The sequence below is a fragment of the Cygnus olor genome, chromosome 8 (assembly GCF_009769625.2).
Source record: "Cygnus olor isolate bCygOlo1 chromosome 8, bCygOlo1.pri.v2, whole genome shotgun sequence".
In the NCBI taxonomy this organism is placed as follows: Eukaryota; Metazoa; Chordata; class Aves; order Anseriformes; family Anatidae; genus Cygnus; species Cygnus olor.
This window is the reverse complement of record NC_049176.1, coordinates 17,729,563-17,749,529: the sequence shown is the minus strand read 5'-3', so window position 1 is coordinate 17,749,529 and position 19,967 is coordinate 17,729,563. Positions and strand designations below refer to the sequence as shown.

Sequence of the window (19,967 nt, the reverse complement as noted above, 5' to 3'; positions counted from 1 at the left end):
GCCACTGCCTGCAGCACCTAGCCACCCGCTGGGGTTAAATGCTAATTGTTAAATGACAAATCAGCCTAACAAGTCTCACGTGTGGGTATACCCCAACGCGTGGGAGCACTCAACAAAGGAGCTCTGACAGCCACCCCTGGAGTCTCAGGCTGAATACATTACACATCTGTTCTCGCTTGCAACTGAAACCTCGAGTGGAATCACCAAACACTTGAACAACGGCTTTCAAGCGCTCTTGCAGGAGTTCACGATTCCTCCCTTCACCTCTGCAGCACAGGGTTTCGCTGCCCACCACGGGCAGACGGCACAGCCCTGCCCGAAAGGGGCCAGGCACCACCACAGCCACAGCAGGACAAGAGCCAGGACTGCTCAGAGCACACCTCAGCCCTGAGAAGGGAAATGCTGGAGAAGGACCCGTGCCCACCACTTAATTGCTCTGGGTACAGAAAATCCTACCTGATTAAGCAAAAACTGAACTTAGACAGGAAGAACTCAGACCTGAAAAAACAAGCAGCAACTTTCAGCGGGCTCCTTGCAACTCTGACCTGAGATGCCAGACGTTCAGGCAGCTTATTTGTTCATTTCAGATGTTCTCTTGAGAAGAGCAAACAAGATAAACAAGCACTTCAGAAAGAGTACAGAAATGCTTTAAGTTTAGCCTGGAATGTTTTCCAGACTCCTGAGATTTGCCTCGAATTTCTGTCTGATTTATAGTGAAAAGATCCCCTATTCATACAAATAGAAGTAGAACCCATCAAATCCCATCCTCGTTTCAAGCAAAACCGAAACAAGATAAAAAAATGAATACACGACTCGATGAGGAAACAGAAGTTGGAGCTACAACTCGGTCTGCATGGATGCTCCTGGGGCACTCCTGTGCCACCTGGGGAATTGCATGATGTGTTTCTCCTCCAGCCCAGAGCTGACCTTCCCCAAGGACCCCGGCAGTAGTGTTTTGCAGCAGCTCTTTGGAAGTGTTTGCTGCTGAATGTCTACTGGAGAAACAGCTTAACACAGTTGTGTTCCAAAGCCAAACTAAGTACATAAGGCATCTTCATTTTTCAGCGTATTTCATGGTGACTGCGCGCTCCATAAAAGCTAAGCAAGTGGTCCTTAATATAACCTGGTAGATATGTCCAATCTGGACAACATTCAGCACCTTCCCAACTACAGCTGCCTAGTTTTAATTCTCCCTGAGTTTCAGGGACCTGCCCACAGCCCTGGACTAGCCGGTACCCGTCCTCCTGGCTCGGTGCCTACCGTCACTCCACAGGATCTGGGCAGCCCATGGCAGCTGGGGTAAGACCAGCACCACCACCTCAGACCTCGTGCGCTGTTTCATGGATTTCCCATCTTCTGGGTTGCTGTTTGCTCACTAGGGACACAGACCCACTGCACTGCTGACCACCCAGAAGGTTGCAAGAGCCCATCCTCTATCTGTTGTGCTGTCTATGGCAAGCCTTCTTAGAAGGAGAGGGCTGCAGAGCACAGGAAGAGGTGCAGGCAGGACGAGCTCAGCCCAGATGCTCACCTCCCCTGCCATCCAGGGCTGGATGCCCCAGACTCCCACACAGCCTATTCTAATCCCTTACCATCCCTCTCATTTTTCACCAGTATCAAACCAGAATCTTGCTTGCTGCATTTTAATCCCACATCATCTTACCCTATCTCCTGTAACTAATTCCTCCCTTTCAGCAGTTGGCTGCCCATGGGATACTTCTGTATTTTTACTGTTGGACTATATAGAACATAATGAATCTTTAAATGGACTTGATGAGTAAAGTCATTCAAATCAGGCTTCATCAGCAAGACAAAACCCCAGCTGTCTTTCCTAAGGGATATAACAAAACAGTTTAAACTACCTGGAATCTAATTTCAGCACTGCAGAACAACAGTTCGCAAAATGAATTTGAGGTAAGCAGGGAATATCTGAAACAGAAGAAAATCTTCAGAATCTTAAACAGGCATCTTTTTAATCCATGCAGCTTTTATAGAGATTCCTTCATATCAGTAGTTTCTAGCAGCCTAACAGGCTTAATGGAGCCAGTAGCAACTTTGCAACTGGTTTCACAGGGGTTGTCACTTGCACATTCAATGTATTACAGAAAAAAGGTGCAAGAGCCTTAGAAAAGCACCTCCAGGAAGCTTATTGTAGCTCCATGGAGATGGAGTAAATAAAGCATGCAGCATCAGCACATCCTCAACACACTTCTCATCTCTTTCGGATGAAAGCAATGCTGGGAGCTTCTCTTGTTTAATCTGCAGGAGAGATTGCACTTGGCACTGAATGACTCCTCACATTGACTTCAGTGGGAATAAACTACCCTGGATCTTAGAAGAAAAAATGCACTAACAGAAAGTTAATGAGGTACAAACCAGGTTATGAATGGACCAAAGAAAAACTCTCCTAAAGCTATTTCCTGCCCTGCTGTGATCGAATGCATGCCTTTTAAGGCCTCCCCTTGTCCCCTTCCCTTCTTTGGGCAAGGCTTTATTGCACCCCAAGACTTTCCCCACTTTTCTAATCAGTTTCCATTATGTCCTTTTCCTTTAAAGTTCCCCACCATTACAGCTCCACCAGGAGCAATAATGCCAAAAACGGCAGCATAGGCTGGATACAGCTTTTAAAGTTGTCTTGAAATGGAGCCAAGGTGGAATAAGTCTGCTGGACGGAGGTTAAAGCTCGGCTCCCTCCCTCCAGTGCCGGCATCTCAGCTTCCGCCCAGGCAGCTCCGCACACGACAGTGCGGAAAGTTTTAGAGCAGAGTCTAGCCCAGGTGAAGGAAAAATTCCTGACCTACAAGTTCGAAAAGTGTCGTGAACCGAAGTGCTGGGTTTGGCCCCCTTTGAACCAGACAGAGGCCCCAAGGAAGAGCAGTGCCAGACCAGCTCCAGCGGAGGAGCTCTCAAACTGCAAAGAGAGCTTCCCCATGTCCTCCTCCACTGGAGCAAGGGACATGATGCAAGTTTCCTTCATTTATTCATTGCTTTTACAAAGAAAACCATTGCCTCCCCCCATACACACTGCCATCATTTCTAATTAGCCATTTTGCCCATCTTCAGCTATTTCCTTCTCAGCTACATCCCCACCTCACCATTTTGCACTAATAGCTAGCAACAGGGCCAGCCTCGGAGCTGGCTGGCAATCTCATGAGACAGGCTCTCACAAGAATTTCCTGCTTCTGGTTCAGCCAGACGTACTGCAACAACAGACACTCTCGCGGTATTTTGGCACTCCCATTCCTTCTTCAGGCCAAGACCCTGGAATGCAAGTGAAAAAAACCTTAATTTTCAGAATTTTAAAATAACTTGGCTCTTCTCTCTGCTGCAGTGGGTGTCTGGGTGGCTTCCACTGAGATGAACCGAGTTGGAAGTTACAGTGCTGAAGGTATCACCAAAAATGTGTTTCCCAGAAACCAGCTTGGTAAGACACCATCACAGTGGGACATCATGGCAGTTTAGTACAAAGACGCAAGTGTTATGGAAAGAACAAATGAATGACCCTCCCTCCCAGCACAATAAATTGTGTTTCCACAAGTCCTTGGGTATTTCCAGCAAGTGCTTTGATTGAGATGACCTAGTTGGTGAAAACTGCGTAGGAGCCTCAAGCAAGACCCAGAGATAGATGTTCCTAAGTCCTAAGAAGTGCAACCCATGAGGGACTGAAGAGCTCTTTCACCAAATAACTGTGCAAGCCTGCACTCCACTTGGACAACACCATTTCTCAGTGACTAATCTCACAGTAAATACTTTGGATACTTGCAGGCTGTTGCAGCCCACATCTGTACTTCAGGAAGCATCTTTCTAAGCATCACTGCTGGGTCAATACAGTTCCCACTGACTGACTGGGTCATTCAAGGCTTGGGTAAAGCCTTGCTGGAAATGCAGAGTTCAGACCACATACAGATGCCCACAGACATCTTTCCTCATGTCAGGTCTCACCTTGCAGGACAGCCTGAACATACGCCCATGCTGCTGGCCCAATGTAATGGTCACGCTGGACACCGGAGAGGGTCCCTTTGTGGCAACATGCTCCCAGCATACTGGCAGATCAAGTTTTAAGGGGCGGTTTAGAAACTGGAGCCAAAACTTCTCAGTACAAGCTCCTACAGCTGGGCTGGGCTCCTAAATCCCATTTAGGCTCAGAAGCGAAGAGCCCTGCCTTTCAGAGATGCTGCGCCTGGACTTCCCATCCCAGGCTTTGGCCAGGGGTCAGAGGACACTCAGCACAGCATGAGCTGTTATCCAGGCATGTTTAAACACTTTTAAAAAGACCCTGCCGCTGATCTCATCTGTGAGAGTTATCACCTACTCGGTGCCTGTGCAGGGGCGGAGGTAATGCCTCGCACCAGACAGCATGAGGTGAGCTCTGCTCCTCCTGAAGGAGAGCTGGGGCTTACAGCAGCAGCCTCCTCACCCCCAACCCCTCTGGGCTCTGGAGCACTCCCTCAAAAGCTACACAACTGCGTCTGTTCTCTACTCGGCATGAAGGGACAGACCTACAGAAAGGCTGATTACTAAAGCAGCCAACACTCAGGGGAGATGTGTCAGGTGCTTTATGCATCACCAACAAAGAGACGGCTTTCCCCATCCCCGGAGGAGCACACAGAAAGCATGACACAGACTGAGCGTTTAAAGATGTGTGCTACATATGGATTTAGCTTGTTCATAAAACTCACAGGATATATTAAATATTACTACACACAGCATTTAACATTAGTATTCCAAGCTCTGTTGTGTTATTAACCACACTTGCAGGCACTGTGCTATAGCCTAAAATCTCCTAGTCAACATTTCAGGCTAAGAAACTTTCAAGCTAAAGCCATGTCATTTTGACAAATGTTACATTACATCAGACTTTCCACTACAGAAAAACACGATCATGAGATCAGCTCAGAGAGAGGGTAAGTAAGCAGACAGCACAAGAAAGTTTAAGTGCTTTAAGCTAAGGAGAACGATTACAGGCTCCGTGTTAAGCACTGCACCTTGCAGGATTGAGCCCTCACTACCTACAAGCTTGCGTCACAGACATAAGACAGGCCTTAAAATCCGAGAGTTCCCTTCCTTGAATGCTAATATTACATTTGAACACCAATTGCCTGTCTTTACCCTGGGCTGAAGCCGTGGGCGAGGCCTACCCCCAGCTCCCAAAGCCACCCTGGCAACAGGCCGCAGCAGCCCCCACGCTCGGTCAGCCTCACACTGTGGTGGGCACAGGGGGGCCGCTTCCCACCCCAGATCCCTCCTGCTGATACTGAGGCTGTGCTCTGTTCTGTGCACTCATATTTAAAGTGACTGTCAATATGCAACTTGTAAGGTAATAAAATTAAAGTTGCCTCTCATGCTGCCCCAAGAGGTTGGGTTTGTTAGCAGCACAGCACCTCACGTGCAGCCAATGTAGGTGAATTTGCTTTCAGGAATGCAAACCAGAGCTATTTCTAGCCACAGACTTTGTATTTACACAATCTCAGTAAGACCTTACACACTGTTTTATTAACAGCTCTTTGTTTACATTCCATCCCCAAGCAATACAAACACATTTCTTAAGAAGTTTTGGGAGTATTGCTGCCCATTGGAAGGGCTGGCAGACCTTTATGGGCTCCTGTTAGGCCTCTGGTTGGGTGCAGCAATCTTGTAGAGAGGGTGAAGAAACTCAAAGCAGAACTCAGTTAAAATCAGAAGCCTGGTCCAAAACTACAAGCAGTGCCTTTAGTCCCAAAAAAAATCAAGCACGATAGCATTTCAACTGCTCAGAAGCTTTCTGCAGTTTCTGGTGGCTGCTGAGATTCATGCCAAAACTCCCTTATGTAAGAAGAAATGAGAAATATAAAGCCATGTCTGGCAAATATCAAAGCTGAATCATTAACCAGAAAACCCATGGAGGGAGAGGACACGCTTGCCCCAACCTGAGCTGCGCACTACTAATGGAACAGGACAGTCAGGACAGTATTTTCCCCACTTGTACCACAAACTCACTGTCTTTGTCAGAGCCTGGATAGCAGCACTCTTCTTCATACTAGTTTCATATTCCCTGGCATTTATTTTTGCTACTCGTCAGTCTCCTGCATGGCCTTTGCACAGCACCATGGCAGTAGGGGCTGAAGGGAAGCTCCAGCTACCAGGCCAGACAAGCCCCAGGGAGCACACTGCAGCCGAACGAGTGGCACTGAAGCAGACAGGGATGCAGCCTCCGGCTTTCCTCCTGCCCAGAAGGGCCTGGGTACACACCACCAGGTCCCAGGCTCACGCAGCCCACATCTGAGGGCCCCACCACTGAGGCCGTGGGTCCGCACCAGGTTTCTGTGGAAAGGGCTCACAGCTGGGAGCAGGCCAAGCAGGAGGCTTTGCAGGCCAAGCTCGATGCTCTGCTGTCAGAAAGGGCATTATCTCAGATAACAAGATGGATGCCACTCCTGGCACTCTGCCATTCATCAGACCTACCTGAAAATGTTCCTGTGACTGCTGTTTGCAGGCATAAGATCAATTCTGCTTTGCAGATGTTTAAAAATTTGATTACCTGTAAAGCAGGGGTATAAGTGCAGAAAAGAGCAACACCTTTTCCAAAAGGCTCCTTGTGCTCTGAGAAAGAACTTCCTACCACCAACGCTGATGTTTTCAGGCTCACTATGTGTATCATGCTATTCAGGAAAGCCTGACCATGATCTCCACAGCCAACAGTGGCAGATTATCAGCTGCCATCAGCTCCCCCATGACAATATTGACCTCAAAGCCCAGGGGAGACCACCCTCCCCACAGCACCTTTTTGCCAAGCCTCCTCAAGGACACACTCTTTCACAACACTAAGCCTGGCTCTCAATACATCAAACCTCTGTATGCCAAGTATTCATTGCTAGGCCTTTCTAAGAAAGATTTTGCAGAGCTTGGATGGCAATATGTTTTCACAGCTGATGTGGAAAAGCTAGAAACAACATTTCCCAATGAGAGATCTCTGCATTACAAAGTATGCACTGTTTCTTAGGGTTAATCTGACTTGGTAGGGGGAAGAAAAAAATCCTTTTATACTGTTGACATAAAATATCTCAGCCTGCCTTAATAGTGGAATCATTCCATTTTCTAGTACCTGTGCTAGGACGGATATGGATAGAGGCAGAGAAGACAAAAAGTTAACACCTGACCTCAGATCATCCACGTGTGTGCTACAACAGCCCACCTAGCACCACCTGACACCCTAAGCCTGAACACAGGTTCCCACAGCCCCACAGGACAGAAACACTGGCAAGATGACCGCAGGATTCACACAGGGCAGCAGTGGAGAAGTGTGTCCCAAACTGCACCCCTTGAACCACTTGTGACCTTCGGGATAACAGCGAGCGACTCATTATGAGGCTGCTAAACAGCTATCAGTATTACAGCTTATTCATAATACATCAGCTGCTTAAGTGGGTCACAGGGACCTGGATATCCAAGTAGCCTGATTCCAGCAGAACTGGCAGCTTAAGGAAACAATAAAAGAAAGGACAAGTATAGAGTGATTCTGTCTCCGGTATAATTTTCCTCAGCTTATATTGTAAGAGGCAGTGTACACATTTCCAAAGCCAGATATTGCATCTGGATCAAAGTGTTGAACAGCTATTGATGGATCTCTTTTGTTAATTTACACCCAGCTGCACTTTTGGACCCCACAACGTCCTGGCAATGAACTTGACAGCTCAGTTGTGCATTGCATGACAAAGTACTTCCTTCTGCTCAAGTCTGCTGCCTGGGTATTTCTCTGGATGTCATCAGGTTGTTTTATCATTCCCAGTTCATTTTCTCTGTACCATTTGAGATATTATAGAACTCTCCTATTTCTCCCCTCCCCAGAATAGCTTTTTAAGATGAAAGCATTTATCTAATTAGCCCCACTCGACACAAAAGCAGTCCTGTACCGCAGCAAGGTCTTCTCATCCACCCCTACCTTTTCTGCTTATGCTGCGTTTCCAGGATGGGTAACCAGAACATCACACAGCATTTCTTATCCAGGTGGATAATTAATCTAAATCCTGTCCAAAAAGTGGCCTTTCAGCAATACTGGAGGTATACAGTATTTTAAAAAAAGTTTTAGAAATGCGCATTCAGAAGGGAACATCCTAATACAGAGCCCTGCAGTCAAGGAAGCCTAGAAATAGTTATCTAACTCATATCCTCCTCCAGCGGTATCTTTAAGCAGTTTCTATTTGCCTCTCAACAGCACTGCTTACTTCAGCTCTAACTACCACATTTTGTCAGCACAGGCATTAGTATTCCCATCAGAGGCTTTCAGAGGCTTTTAACGTAAAGTGAGCCACAAACTAGCGTTAAGCCTCAGGGAAACCTAGTGGCTAGCAATAGCCACAGCTCCGCTCCTCTGTGCGGTCAGCGCTGGAAGAACACGAGGTGCTTGAGAGCCACCACCTTGACTGTTTCAAGCACAGTGATGTCAGACACTCAGCCATCTGGGTAGATGAAATGCTCCAAATCACTCAAATTGTTTGCAAAACGAACTCCTGAAGGACTGGTAAACATCTCATCTTTACAAAGAGGCATAACCTGGATTACTACTAAACATCTAAAGTGCTCTTAAAACAACAGCTTGCTACTTCTGGACAGCAGGCCAAAACCGGGCTCCCTCTCTAAAACACTCACCTTTCTAGTTAGCTGAACATAAGAGCTTGGAAGGAGATGACCTCACCGTGGCTGCTGGCCTGCAACTCAAAGGACACCAACTACACGGAAATGCAGGGACATCGGTATATGCAGGGCTCTTGTCCTGAAACATCCCCCCATGGGGTGTGGGAAGAAACATACAGCATCCAGCTTCCATGACAACTCTTAGGTTAAGCCTCTTTACAGATAAAAGGAAAGAAATCCAGAAAGATATCACAACTCTGCTCCTAGTTCCCAATTCTGTGGCAGGCCTTGTTTCAGCTTGCTGCAGTGGCCAGCTGGGACTGAGCTGAGACAGACGATTTGGTTTTGCCAGAGAACTTCAGCTGGCATTCAGAAGCAGGCAGAGAGCCAGCTCCTTTACTATTAACACATACAGCCCTTCCAGAAACAAATTAGCACAATTTTTTTTTTTAAAGACAGTGCCAAGCATTGAATGTCTACTGAAATTAAAATGAATTCTGCAAGTCTCAAACAAGCTATTTTTGATGTACTTGTTTGGTTTTGCTATCAGTGCGAAGTAACAGAAAGAATACATCACCTGACGCAGCCGAATTGTGTGCTATCAGCTGCTTTAGATGGAAGCAAGGCCTGACTCAGATACATCTGAGCCATAAAACACTTCCTTAAAAGAAGGTACTGCTACTACTACTAGAAAGAAAGGCAGCGAAAAAGATACCGTGACCCGATGCTGTGAGCACATCACTCACCTCGCTTTAGAGCAGTGACTGACCAGTTCTTACCACTGGCCAGATCAGACACCAGGGTGAAACTCTTACAGCATAAGCCTTGACTGAAGAGAGGTGTGCTCCTGTGTAAAAATAGGGTGTTTGAGCAAAAATTGATCAGTAGTTACTGACCATGGTAATTACTTTTTGATAGGAGCACGTTCTCTGCAGGCACTAACCTCCGCAGGCCTTCCAAAAACAAGGGCTTGTACACAGCTGCCTATGCACCGGGATGACTTCTGGGCAATGGAGACTCCTGCTCTGTATCTGTATAGGCGACTTGTGTTTCAGGTCAGACATTTACTAGTCTAGCCTCCGTTCTTCATCCAGCACTGTTTACCAGGAGAATTAAGACAGACAAGAAATCCTCTGAAAACTGAGCAATGCAGAAGCACAGACACCACTTTCTTGGATTAATTTGTACCACTAATCTCACCAAATGCTCAATAGAACAGAGTAATGCAAGTTAAAGCTTGCTGTATGGTCACCTCCTATAGTATCCTCAGCGCAGTCCTGCTGTGCCTGCAGCCAAGGTTGAGTACCAGACTCGCCTCTCCAGAATCACTCCTGGGAAACCAGCAAGGGCAGAAGAACAGTATTGGCAGAAATGCAAGCCCGAGTGTGCTTGCTTTAATTAAAAAGGTCAGTGTTTACACCAGTAGTGCTTGTCGACATGCTGCACGCTCTGGTGCCCTCACCAAGAGAGACAACTGGAGGCACTGAGTTCATTAAGGACAACTGCACCTGTTACTAACTCTCCCCAAATCCCATCTGACCAAACCAGAGGGCCTTACCTTCGCCACGTGTATGCTCCTCAATCAGCCGTAAGTATATTTTACAATAGCCAAAAGTTTCACAAACTTGGTCAAAGTGACAGACAGGCACCTACCTATCTGACCTGTGGGACAGGCACTCCACACACGTATTACCAGCAGACCAGAGCTGAATTTGCAACTGGAAGCATGCAAGAAGCAGAAGGGGGAAACCTAGACACACTTCTTCCTGTGCATGTGTCCTGGCACAGCGCTGGGAGCAGCTGCTGCCTGTGCTACTGGTACAGCTCGGGAAGCTCAGCTGGGGACCTCGCTCCCCACACCGAAGCGTCTCAGAAGCCAGCAGGCAGAAGCAGAGCACAGCAGCTCCTCTGCATCCCACTCGGCACTCAGATGGTGCTGTCGGATCGCACCGCGAGCAAGGCAGCGCTGCAGCCCACGTACAAACCCTCGCCTTGGCAGGGTACACAGGGTGCTGTGGGACTGTAGGGAGTGTGAGGTTAAAAATGTATCCATCAAGCAACTGGGGATGTCAGGAACCCGCATTTATACTCCAAAACAAGATTCCAGCAGTGACTGAGTTAAACCAATTTTTATGACGCTTTTAAGTAAGGCAGCTGCCAAAGAGAAAGATTTAGCTTCAACCTGACAGTCGGGCAGGAATCTCTTGGGAAAGAAGCAGGGTAGCTCCGAGCCATATGGATAAGTCAGAACAGTAGAAAAGGCTCTTTTCACTTCCTTACGGAAATGCTTAAGGTTATTTGGAACCTTTAACCACTTAGCATTTGCACTGAACCATAAGCTCACCAAGGACTATTTATCACAGCTAAAGAAGCGGTGATTAAAAAGGTACAAAAGCTGACATCAGGCTTGCAAAATAATAATTGGTGTTCACAGGATATTAAAAGCAGACATTTAATTTGGCTTCTGCCTTTTTGTTTTGAATCTTTTGGTCAGCAACTCAGATATTGCTGAGAAACTTGATGTAGCAATTTATTAAAGTCTAAACATTGCCTCTGGTAGAAGAGCATTGAACTCAACTTGCTCCTAGACCATCCTTAAAGATGGTTTTTCCTAGACCATCCTTAAAGATGGTTTTACAGTTCTATAGATAGAAAGCAATTATAATGAATACAGTCCACTTATATTGATCTGACTAGAAGCTGCTTCCTAATATTTTCATTAAATCTGTGATTACAGCAGCAAAATTGAAAAATCAAAGAATGTAGTTCTTGGCATGACCCATCTGCCTGAAGTGTCAGCCCTATTAATGTCGGGTCAGAGCTACATCAGCAACGAACTCTGAGACCAAAGCAGAACATACCCAAACCACAAGGCAACACTCCAGCTGCAAAGAGATAGGAGGAACAGAGTCACAGAAACAAATACAACCTGCTTCTGAAGCAGGCTGCTTGAAGAGGCTAAAACATTCCTTCCATGTGTCTGAGACTACAATTACATAGGCTCCTGATACAGGTCTGATGCTGTCAGTGATTTTTTAAATCTCACTTCAAGTACTCTTTAAGAGGAAAGCTGCACACTGTTCAAGACAAAACTTCTCCGCTGGGTGCTTTCCAGTTATTTTACACACTAACACCGAAACACTGAAATGACAGCTAATGAAACCAATTGCAGGAAGCACTGATGTAGATTCTGAGAGCCACTTGGTTGCCTTCTGTACCCCACAATGGGCAGCACCTGTTTGCTCCTGGAAAAAGCTGCTTTCCCTCAGCACAGGCCCCAGCACACACCTCCACATGGCACACACTTTGGGGAAGATCATTGCACTTGGCTCCATCAATTATGCGTGGAGAGCATTGAGAACACAGCATCTCTGCAAAAGACGAGCACAGCCCAGGTATGCATCCATCTCAACCATCTTATCCTACATCTGACTGGGACTTCTTGACTTGTTTTCAGCACAGCTGCAGATAGCAGTGACAACCATCGACAGTATCTTTTGCACTTCTGATTTTGAAGTTAGAATGCAAACACTGAAAGGAATAGGCCAAAGGAGCTTGTGTATGCTTCAGCATAAAATGGGAAAGGCATTCAAGAAAAAAACAACACAGCCTGAGGGCAGAAAGGTGCCTAACACCATTTCTAATTGTTTTGTCAATCCTCAAAGCTTTTGCCCCTGTTTACTCACCAGCTGGTTTAAACACTAAGCAATGACAGAGGGGTAACCCCTGAGACTCCCTCCCAAGCTTTCTAGGCAGAACATTAATCAGTAACATCATGGGTGAAGCACAGTAAGTGCACGCAAAGGAGCCAGTGCAACTGAACAAGACCTCCAGAATCTGCTATGACAATTTACAGAACTATGAATTAAAGTTGGTGTTTTTTTTTTTTTTTTAAATCTCTTGCCTCTCTAACAATCAGCAAGTGCTAATCCTCCAAGGAAATGAGACAGGTCTCTGCCAGTTGTGCAGAAAGATGCTGGTTTAAGTGATTAGTCAGCAAATACAGGCTCTTGCATCCTAGCATGTGCTATAAAATAAATCCCCCATAGCCTAATTAGGTTCAGGAGCTAGCAGAGCCTTGAAACATTTCTCTAGAGCCAAGCTTTTCTATTACTTTGCAACAGACATTATCCTATAGAACTACTGAGGTCTACAGATGGAACAGACGAGATGTCTGTCATTTGGCAGCTGCACTACAACCAGACCTGCCTATGCAGGCAACTCCTCACCTGTTTGCTTTCTGCTTTCTCAGAGGTATCGGCCACCCAGCCCACGAACCATTCCTGGCAGCACCAGGCTGCAGCCAGGTCCACAGCCCAGCGCACGCACGAGCTCCAGGATGACCTCTCCATGCAGCCCCACGGGAGCACACCGAGCAGGACGAGGTGGCTGTGCAGGGGGCTGCTTGGTGCTGAGCAGCAGGTTACATGGCCCAGCACTGTGGGGAGCTTGGCAGGACCACGGCTGCGCACAGGGCCCTGCCACCCGGTGAGCAGATTCAGGAAGAACCCAGAGATGCTCAAGGGGCAACTGGGAGGTTCTTCCAAACCCTGTTGAGAAGATAGCACATGATAAGCACATTCCCTTGTTATTCACCCCATCCTCATTGCCTGTCTTCCCTCCCCATGCTGCAGGAATGCAGCCCCACAGACTGGTCCCCAATGGGTTTTGGGGGGAAGAAAGAGGGCTCTTGGATTGACATTTCCTCTTGACTTCTGAAGGAAGAATCACTCAGTGATCTCTTCTGCAGCAGACCCTGAAGCTTCCCCAGCCATTCTCCCTTCCCAATGCAGCAGCTGAAAAGAAGAGGCTAGGTTAGCGGGGGCTATATTTCGCTGAGCTTTTGGATTTCCATCTGCCTGCATAAGCACAGAAATGGTGGAAGCACTGTTTGTGCTATCCCAAGCACATTAAGACAACTTATGCAGTACGAGCAATGTGCTGATCAGCGCTCTTCTCCGCATCTAACCCTGGTGTGTTCAGAAGGTGACGTGAAGCGTTTATACTAGAGGAATAAGCAATTGAGAACACGCTGCTGGAACAAAAGGTGCTGGAACCTGATCAGTGATCACAACATTTCCATTAGAGTTACTCAACTTGAACATTAAGTGCACTGGTGACTGCACACAGCTAAACAAAACACCAGCTTATCCGCATTAGGTATCTACTTCTGGCTTACTTTAAACGCTTTCACATTTCTACTAAATCCAAAACTCTCCAGAAACTATGAATTTTAAAATAAGTTCAGAAGTTGATAACACAAACATAATGCCTTGGAATAAGCCCCTGCCTCTTGCAAAGAAATCATTAAATGCATGACCAATTTTTCTACTTTACTAAAAAAATATTGGTCTGATTCCCAGTACTGACTGAACATGACCAAGTTTAATTCAACTCTTTTTCCTCCCTACAATAACTTGGAGCAAGAACAAATAATCTGTGGGTTGGGGTTTTTGTTGGGTTTTGTTCCAGGCAGACAACCAGTAAAGAATCCAACGGTGCTGGAAGGGGAACCACTAGTATCTATACAGCCTGGAAGCTCAGTCAGTGCTATTAAAGACTGCTGCAGAACTGTGCCTGCTACGCACAGCGTAGCAGTAATTGATAACAAGCCTTCTTAATAAGGAGTCTAGTCAGCGAAAGAACACGCTGCAACAGTTCTTAAATATTGCATTACGGTTTTCAGTAACATGAAGTGCAGGAGGACAGAGATAGTGCCTCCTGATGAGCTGCCTGCCAGATGGGAGGGCTGAGCAGCTCCAGCTGTGTTCAGCCAGGCCCCACCTCAGCAGCCCCCAGGCCCTTCATCTTCCCCTCGTCCTGACGGGGCTTCAGCACCTGGCCCACCACAGGCCTCCCGGCAAGCTGCCTGGACACAAGCCCTCCTCCATTAACACTTCACAGAAGCAGCGCCCTGCAGCCCTGCAGGTCAGGGCCGAGGCGAGCAGGCCGTGCCCAGCGCAGCAGCTCCAGGCCTCACAGGAGGCACGGCCACAGCGCGTGCTCAGCGCAAGGCCCTCGCGTTAACTGGGTTAAGCCGAGCGCCAGCCGCACTGCTGAAGTACTCATGGGGTTACGCCTGTGTTACATAAAGAGAGCAAGACTGCGCTCTGAGAAACCCGTACTGCACGTGGACCGCAGCCGCCGCCTTCCCTCCTCTGCGAGCCTGCTGACAGTATGAGCCCCGGTCATGTTTGTACCGGGCTGGCCAGGCCAGCTGGGCTAGGAGCAAAGTCCTCCAGAGACAGCATAAGAAAACTGGTTTCGCAGGGCCTTGTCCTTCTGGCAGTGGATCTATCAGACCATGAGCCATCCAGATCTAGTGACTGTCCACGTCCTGGGCAGGCAGACCAGGTCATTTCATGACCGTTAACTGACAATGCCCGTCTCCAAGTATCCTAACCTACAACAGGCTTCACCCCCAGAGTAATTCAAGTCGGAGGGGACCTCAGGAGGTTTCTAGTCTGTCCTCCCTCTCAAAACAGGGCCAGCTATGAGAACAGACCGGGTCACTCAGGGCTTTATCCGGTCAGGTCTTGAAAGCCTCCACAGATGACTGCACAGCTTCTCCAGGCCCCCGTTTCACTGCTCAGCTGCCCTCACTGCGAGAAGCCTCCTTATACCCCATTAAAACATACTGCTTCCACCGAAGCCTGTTGTCTCCTGTCCTCCTGCCACACAAGTGAACAGCCTGGCTCCGTGCTCTTGATAACCTCCATGTAGGTACTGAGGAGCTGAAGGATATTTATAGCTTGTTTTTTAATTCATTGAAAGCTCATGGGAGTGATTGCCCCTTCATTCAAGGAAACTAATAAGTTTCAAATTGTGCTTCAAAGCTTCCTGTCATGTTGATTTGTGACTCTGCCTGGACAAGTCATCCACGGAAAGAAGTAAATCTGCTCCGCTGCTTCTGCTAAGAGTTTACCATGTTCAGGCTTTATTTCAAATCATGTCTGAGTTACTACTTCATGCAAAGTAGTTGCTGCTGATCAATAAGAAACCTAGCCCAGCAAAAAGGAATATAAACAGAACAAACTTTGTATTACCCTCTGACAATACACTACATAATTCAATGATAAATTGTTACCATATGCATCCTCTCCAGCACAATCCTTTTTAATTATTTTGTGGATGCTGGGGAGCAACTTCTAATTATGATTTAAAACAATTTAACATATTTAGAATTACGTAAGTAAATGTCATGTCTTGTTTTTTGTTAATGGGGTAGAAAACAGACTGTTTTACCTGACTGATTCTTATAATAAGCAGGATACAACTCATGGAACTTCATTTGCTGCTGTTAACCCTCAGGAGATGGCTAATGCCATCAGGTACTTGCACTCAACATTATTTCACTCAAGGGCCAAGCAGCTTCAAGCATCACTAACTCCCCCTCACTACCCCTGCAGCCTTGGGTTATGCATCTTCATCCACTACCTTCGTGGAACCAGAATAGCTAGTAACACTGAAGGGAGGAGAACAAAGAGGAAGGAATGAAGAGGAAGACATAACTTGGGGTTTTTTAAACAAAGAAGCAAGTATCCCACATCCTTTGCTTCCTTGTTTCATGCTTTTTCATTTCCGTATGGCACCTCAAATAGAGCAAACAGTTACAGCCATTATCGCATTCAGTTCTTCTGCCGTATCTCATCTCTTCATGTTCACTGTGCGTTTGCATAATCTGAGACCTCAAAGTAGGCAAAGAAATACCACCTTTTACTTTCAGCTGGTGGCAACTCGTGTCTCCCACCTCCTGCCAGTGCCACCAATTGTCACCAGGTGGGTAACATAAGCCACCACCCCTTGCTTCCCAGGCTCCTTCTAAGCACATCCACCCAGAGCTGACCCCCACCTCCACACACAGACTCCTGTCTACTTGCAAAGCCCACAGTCAGTGACAGAGGCGTTTCTCCTGCAGGCCACTGGAGCACACATGGCGACACACACCAGTGACTCACGGGATACGGCCACAGAAAGCTCAGCTGGGCTCCAGCTGAGCAACAGCCACTGCTGGAAGCTTCGCTCTGGTGCTGCTGCCTCGAAGAGGACTGGGATGCACTTGAAGCAGCGCACACACGTGTGTATGCACATGGAGGTGCATGCGTGCGAGAGCTGTGAGCCATCTGGGTCTCACTGTCAGACAACACTCAAGTGAGCCTTATTACTAGACTGAGGGCACCATACCCATACTACGGATGCCAAGGCCACGGAGACCACTCCCCGCTGTACTTGCCAGCCAGGCCAGGGGCACTCACTGACAATGGGCAGCAGCAGGTGCCCGGGGATGACGGGGCGAGTCCTGTCCCTGGGGAGGACGGGCACTGCGAGACAGGAGAGGGCTGCATCGGGACACACCTGCGGGAAGGCGAGCGGCCAGCTGGGCAGCCCCGCAGCTCCAGGCTGCGGGTGAAAGGTTCCTCGCCCCCCGAGGATGCGGCAGCCGGGCTGCACTCGGCCACCCGCCCGGACCGCGCCCGGCAGGCGCCCCGCGAGCACCCGGAGCCCGGCTGCAGCCCCCGCCCCGCCCCGCACCTCCCGCGCCCGGCCGGGGCAGAGGCCGGGGCCGAGACCACCGGCGGCAGCTCCGCGAAGCGCCGCGCTCGGCGGCCGGGGCCGGGGCCGAGCCGCGCCGCGGCAGCGACCCCCGGGCGGCGGCGGAAGGGAAGGGCCGAGCCCGGCCGGGCACCTGCGGGCCGGAGCCGGGGGGCCGGGGGTCGCGCAGGCGGTGCCGGCCCCTACCTCCTTCCTGCGGCTGGGCGCGCCCGGGCGGGTGAGCAGCGCCGTCTCCTCGCACACCACGGCCGCGTCCTCCACGAAGACGCAGTCGGGCAGGCTCTCGTCCGCCGGCAGCTCGAGCACCCGCAGCCCCAGCTTGCCCCGCAGCACGCCCACGTACAGCTGGTGCTCCCGCTCGGCGCGGGCGAAGTCCACCTCGGGGCCGGCGGCGCTGCGCAGCGCCTGGCGGCACAGCGACTCGGGCAGCGCCCGCACCACGGCGTGCGTGCAGCGCCCGAAGGCGCCGGGGCCGCCGCCCAGCCCGGCCATGCTGCGCGGGGCCGCGGCACGGGGACGCGCGCCGGGACCGCCGCCGGCACCGGGACCGCCGCGACCGGCTCCGCGCCGCCGGCCCTGCCGCTGATAAAGCGCCGCCCGCGGCCCGGCCGCGCCCCATTGGCTGCCCAGCGGGCACGGCGCCATGGGGCCGCCGCCGAGCGCGCTGCCATTGGCTGGCGGCGGCGGCCGCGCCCCGCCATTGGCCGCCCCCCGCCGGGCGCCGCTTACCTGGGACCCGCCCGGCCCGGGTGGGGCTGGGGGCGAGGCCGCGCCCCGCCGTGAGGCGGCCCCGCGAGGGCCAGGGCCGGGGCCGGGGCCGGGCCGGGGCCGGGGGCCGGGGCCGGGGGCCGGGGGCCGGCCCCACCGCACGGCCCCGCGGCGGCCCCGCGCCCTCCCGCCCGCTGGGGGGTCCGTGCCCGGCCTGTAACCCCCAAGGCCGGCTGGGCGACGCCCGGCGTGTGGGAGATGGACCTCGAGCTCTGCCCCTCACCGCGGCCGTCCCGGCATCGGGGCGGTGCCGTGTCTGCACCAGCCCGAGGGCCAAAAGGCTGATTGCCCCTCAGCCTGTTCAAGTCCGACACAAGGCGCCCGCTGACTGTTCCAAGCAGTTCGGGGAGCTACTTGGGTACAAGGTCATTCCTGTAACCCAAGCTCCAGGCGTGCAGTGCTCTTCCAACCACGGAGTTACACCGACCATGCCCAAACTCCTGCATCTCCCTGCGCCTCTACGTTCAGCCAGGCTCGGCCCAGAAAGGCCGCTTGCTGCTCTGTCACGCCCAAGTGCCGCGCTGTCTGTCCGCTCCTGCCTGTTGTTTCCCTGGGACTGGGCAGGTGGCTGGGAGATTGATCCATAAAGCCAAATGGAGAACCTCCCGTGAAGGAAGGCAGTTCCAGATACAATCCAGAGGAAATAAAACCAAATCACTCTTCATGCCTTCCTATGGGACCATTCATTGGGACAGCTTGTCCACCTTCTTCCCTTCCCTTAAGGTATCAAAGTCTCCACCTCTGCAGGGTGGTAGGGAAACCAGTGTTCTGCTCCATTTCTGCCTTGGAGACTGAATCAATGAGGACTTTCCATCATTTCACCTAAAAAGAAGCCCTTACTTCCCCCCGTTGGATTTTCCCCAGGCTTCATCCTGACGTGAGGTCACCCTGCAGGAGGCCCAGCCCTCCCCGGCCCCTCCAGTCGCGCACCTCTGGCTCGCAGGCAGGGAGCGGATTCGGCTCCGCGCCAGGCCTCGCGCTAAGGGAGGTGCCCTCCCGGGTACCTCGAAGTCTCTCCTCACCAGAGCAGATGGGAAGAGAGGAGGAACATGAATTTGCCTTCCAGCTGTTCTTTTCCTGGCGAGGCTGTTTCGGGTGTCCCTCTGATCACTGAACTCCCCCAGCACACGGCTCCCTGCTCCCTTCTGGTGCTCAGAGAAAACCCGGGCACCTGCCTTGGTTGTGCTGTCGTGGACACAAGCACATTTCATCTTTTGGGGATATGATTTATGAGTAGTAACATGAAGGAAATATCAAGAGTGTTTCTAAAATGGCAGCTGACTAGATTTTCATCTGCATTTTTCACACGTTCTCCAAATACACTGTATCGGCTGCCTTTACTTAACGTGCATAGGCGCAGTTATTTGAATAACTGTGATTCATTGAATCATGTGCAAATATTATTCTCCTTAAACAAATGGTCAGGCAATTGAGCTGCTATCATTTACGACAATTTAAATTATTGAGAAACAACTACAAATGGTACTATACCATTTCTGGTATACAGTATTCAATAGCTCATAGAGTATATATAACATGTGGTCATTCCACAATCATTAAGGCTGATTTTTACACCTTACAGATTTGGGATTTGGCCATTGTCAGTCTTCATTTTATTTATTTATTTATTTATTTTTTGTTAGCACAACTTTTAGCTGGAAGAAGAAATGCTACTATCTTTCCGCAATTTAAAAAATTGCCAGTTCCTATCTGAAAAAGTATTGAAAAGACTTGTTCCTGCAGCCGTTCAATCGGAAAGTTCCAGTCAATACAGATTTTTTGACTTTCATAAATACCTTACGAATTTATATGCTCTGACAATTTTTAAATCTCACTGAGAGATGCCACGCACTCATCTTGGCTGCATATTATACGATAGGACAGTGCAGTTTGCCCTGGAGGCATTGCCACTGACCGGATGACCTGAGGTGGCCCGCGGGAGCTGGCCAAGCACCACAGCCAGCATCTCCGGCGTGCCTTCCTCTTGTGGGGGACGGGGCTGGAGAAAGGAGAATCTCTTCACGGGCAGCGGCATG

At 49.8% G+C, this 19,967-nt stretch overlaps 1 protein-coding gene across 3 annotated transcripts in view; it reads right to left on the bottom strand.

Moving 5' to 3' along the window:
• The window catches only part of DDAH1 (dimethylarginine dimethylaminohydrolase 1), a 91,625-nt gene that overhangs the window by 36,924 nt on the left and 34,734 nt on the right, over positions 1-19,967 (bottom strand). Inside the window, exon 1 of one of the 3 annotated variants that reach the window (XM_040565528.1) lies at positions 17,350-17,744. The exons of 1 other annotated variant lie outside the window; for it this stretch is intronic. In XM_040565528.1, the coding sequence (XP_040421462.1) occupies positions 17,350-17,655 (306 nt within the window). In that variant the 5' untranslated portion in view covers positions 17,656-17,744. Of the gene's footprint in view, positions 1-17,349; positions 17,745-19,967 lie in introns of those variants that run through there. One more of the 3 variants, XM_040565527.1, reaches the window with a different exon arrangement.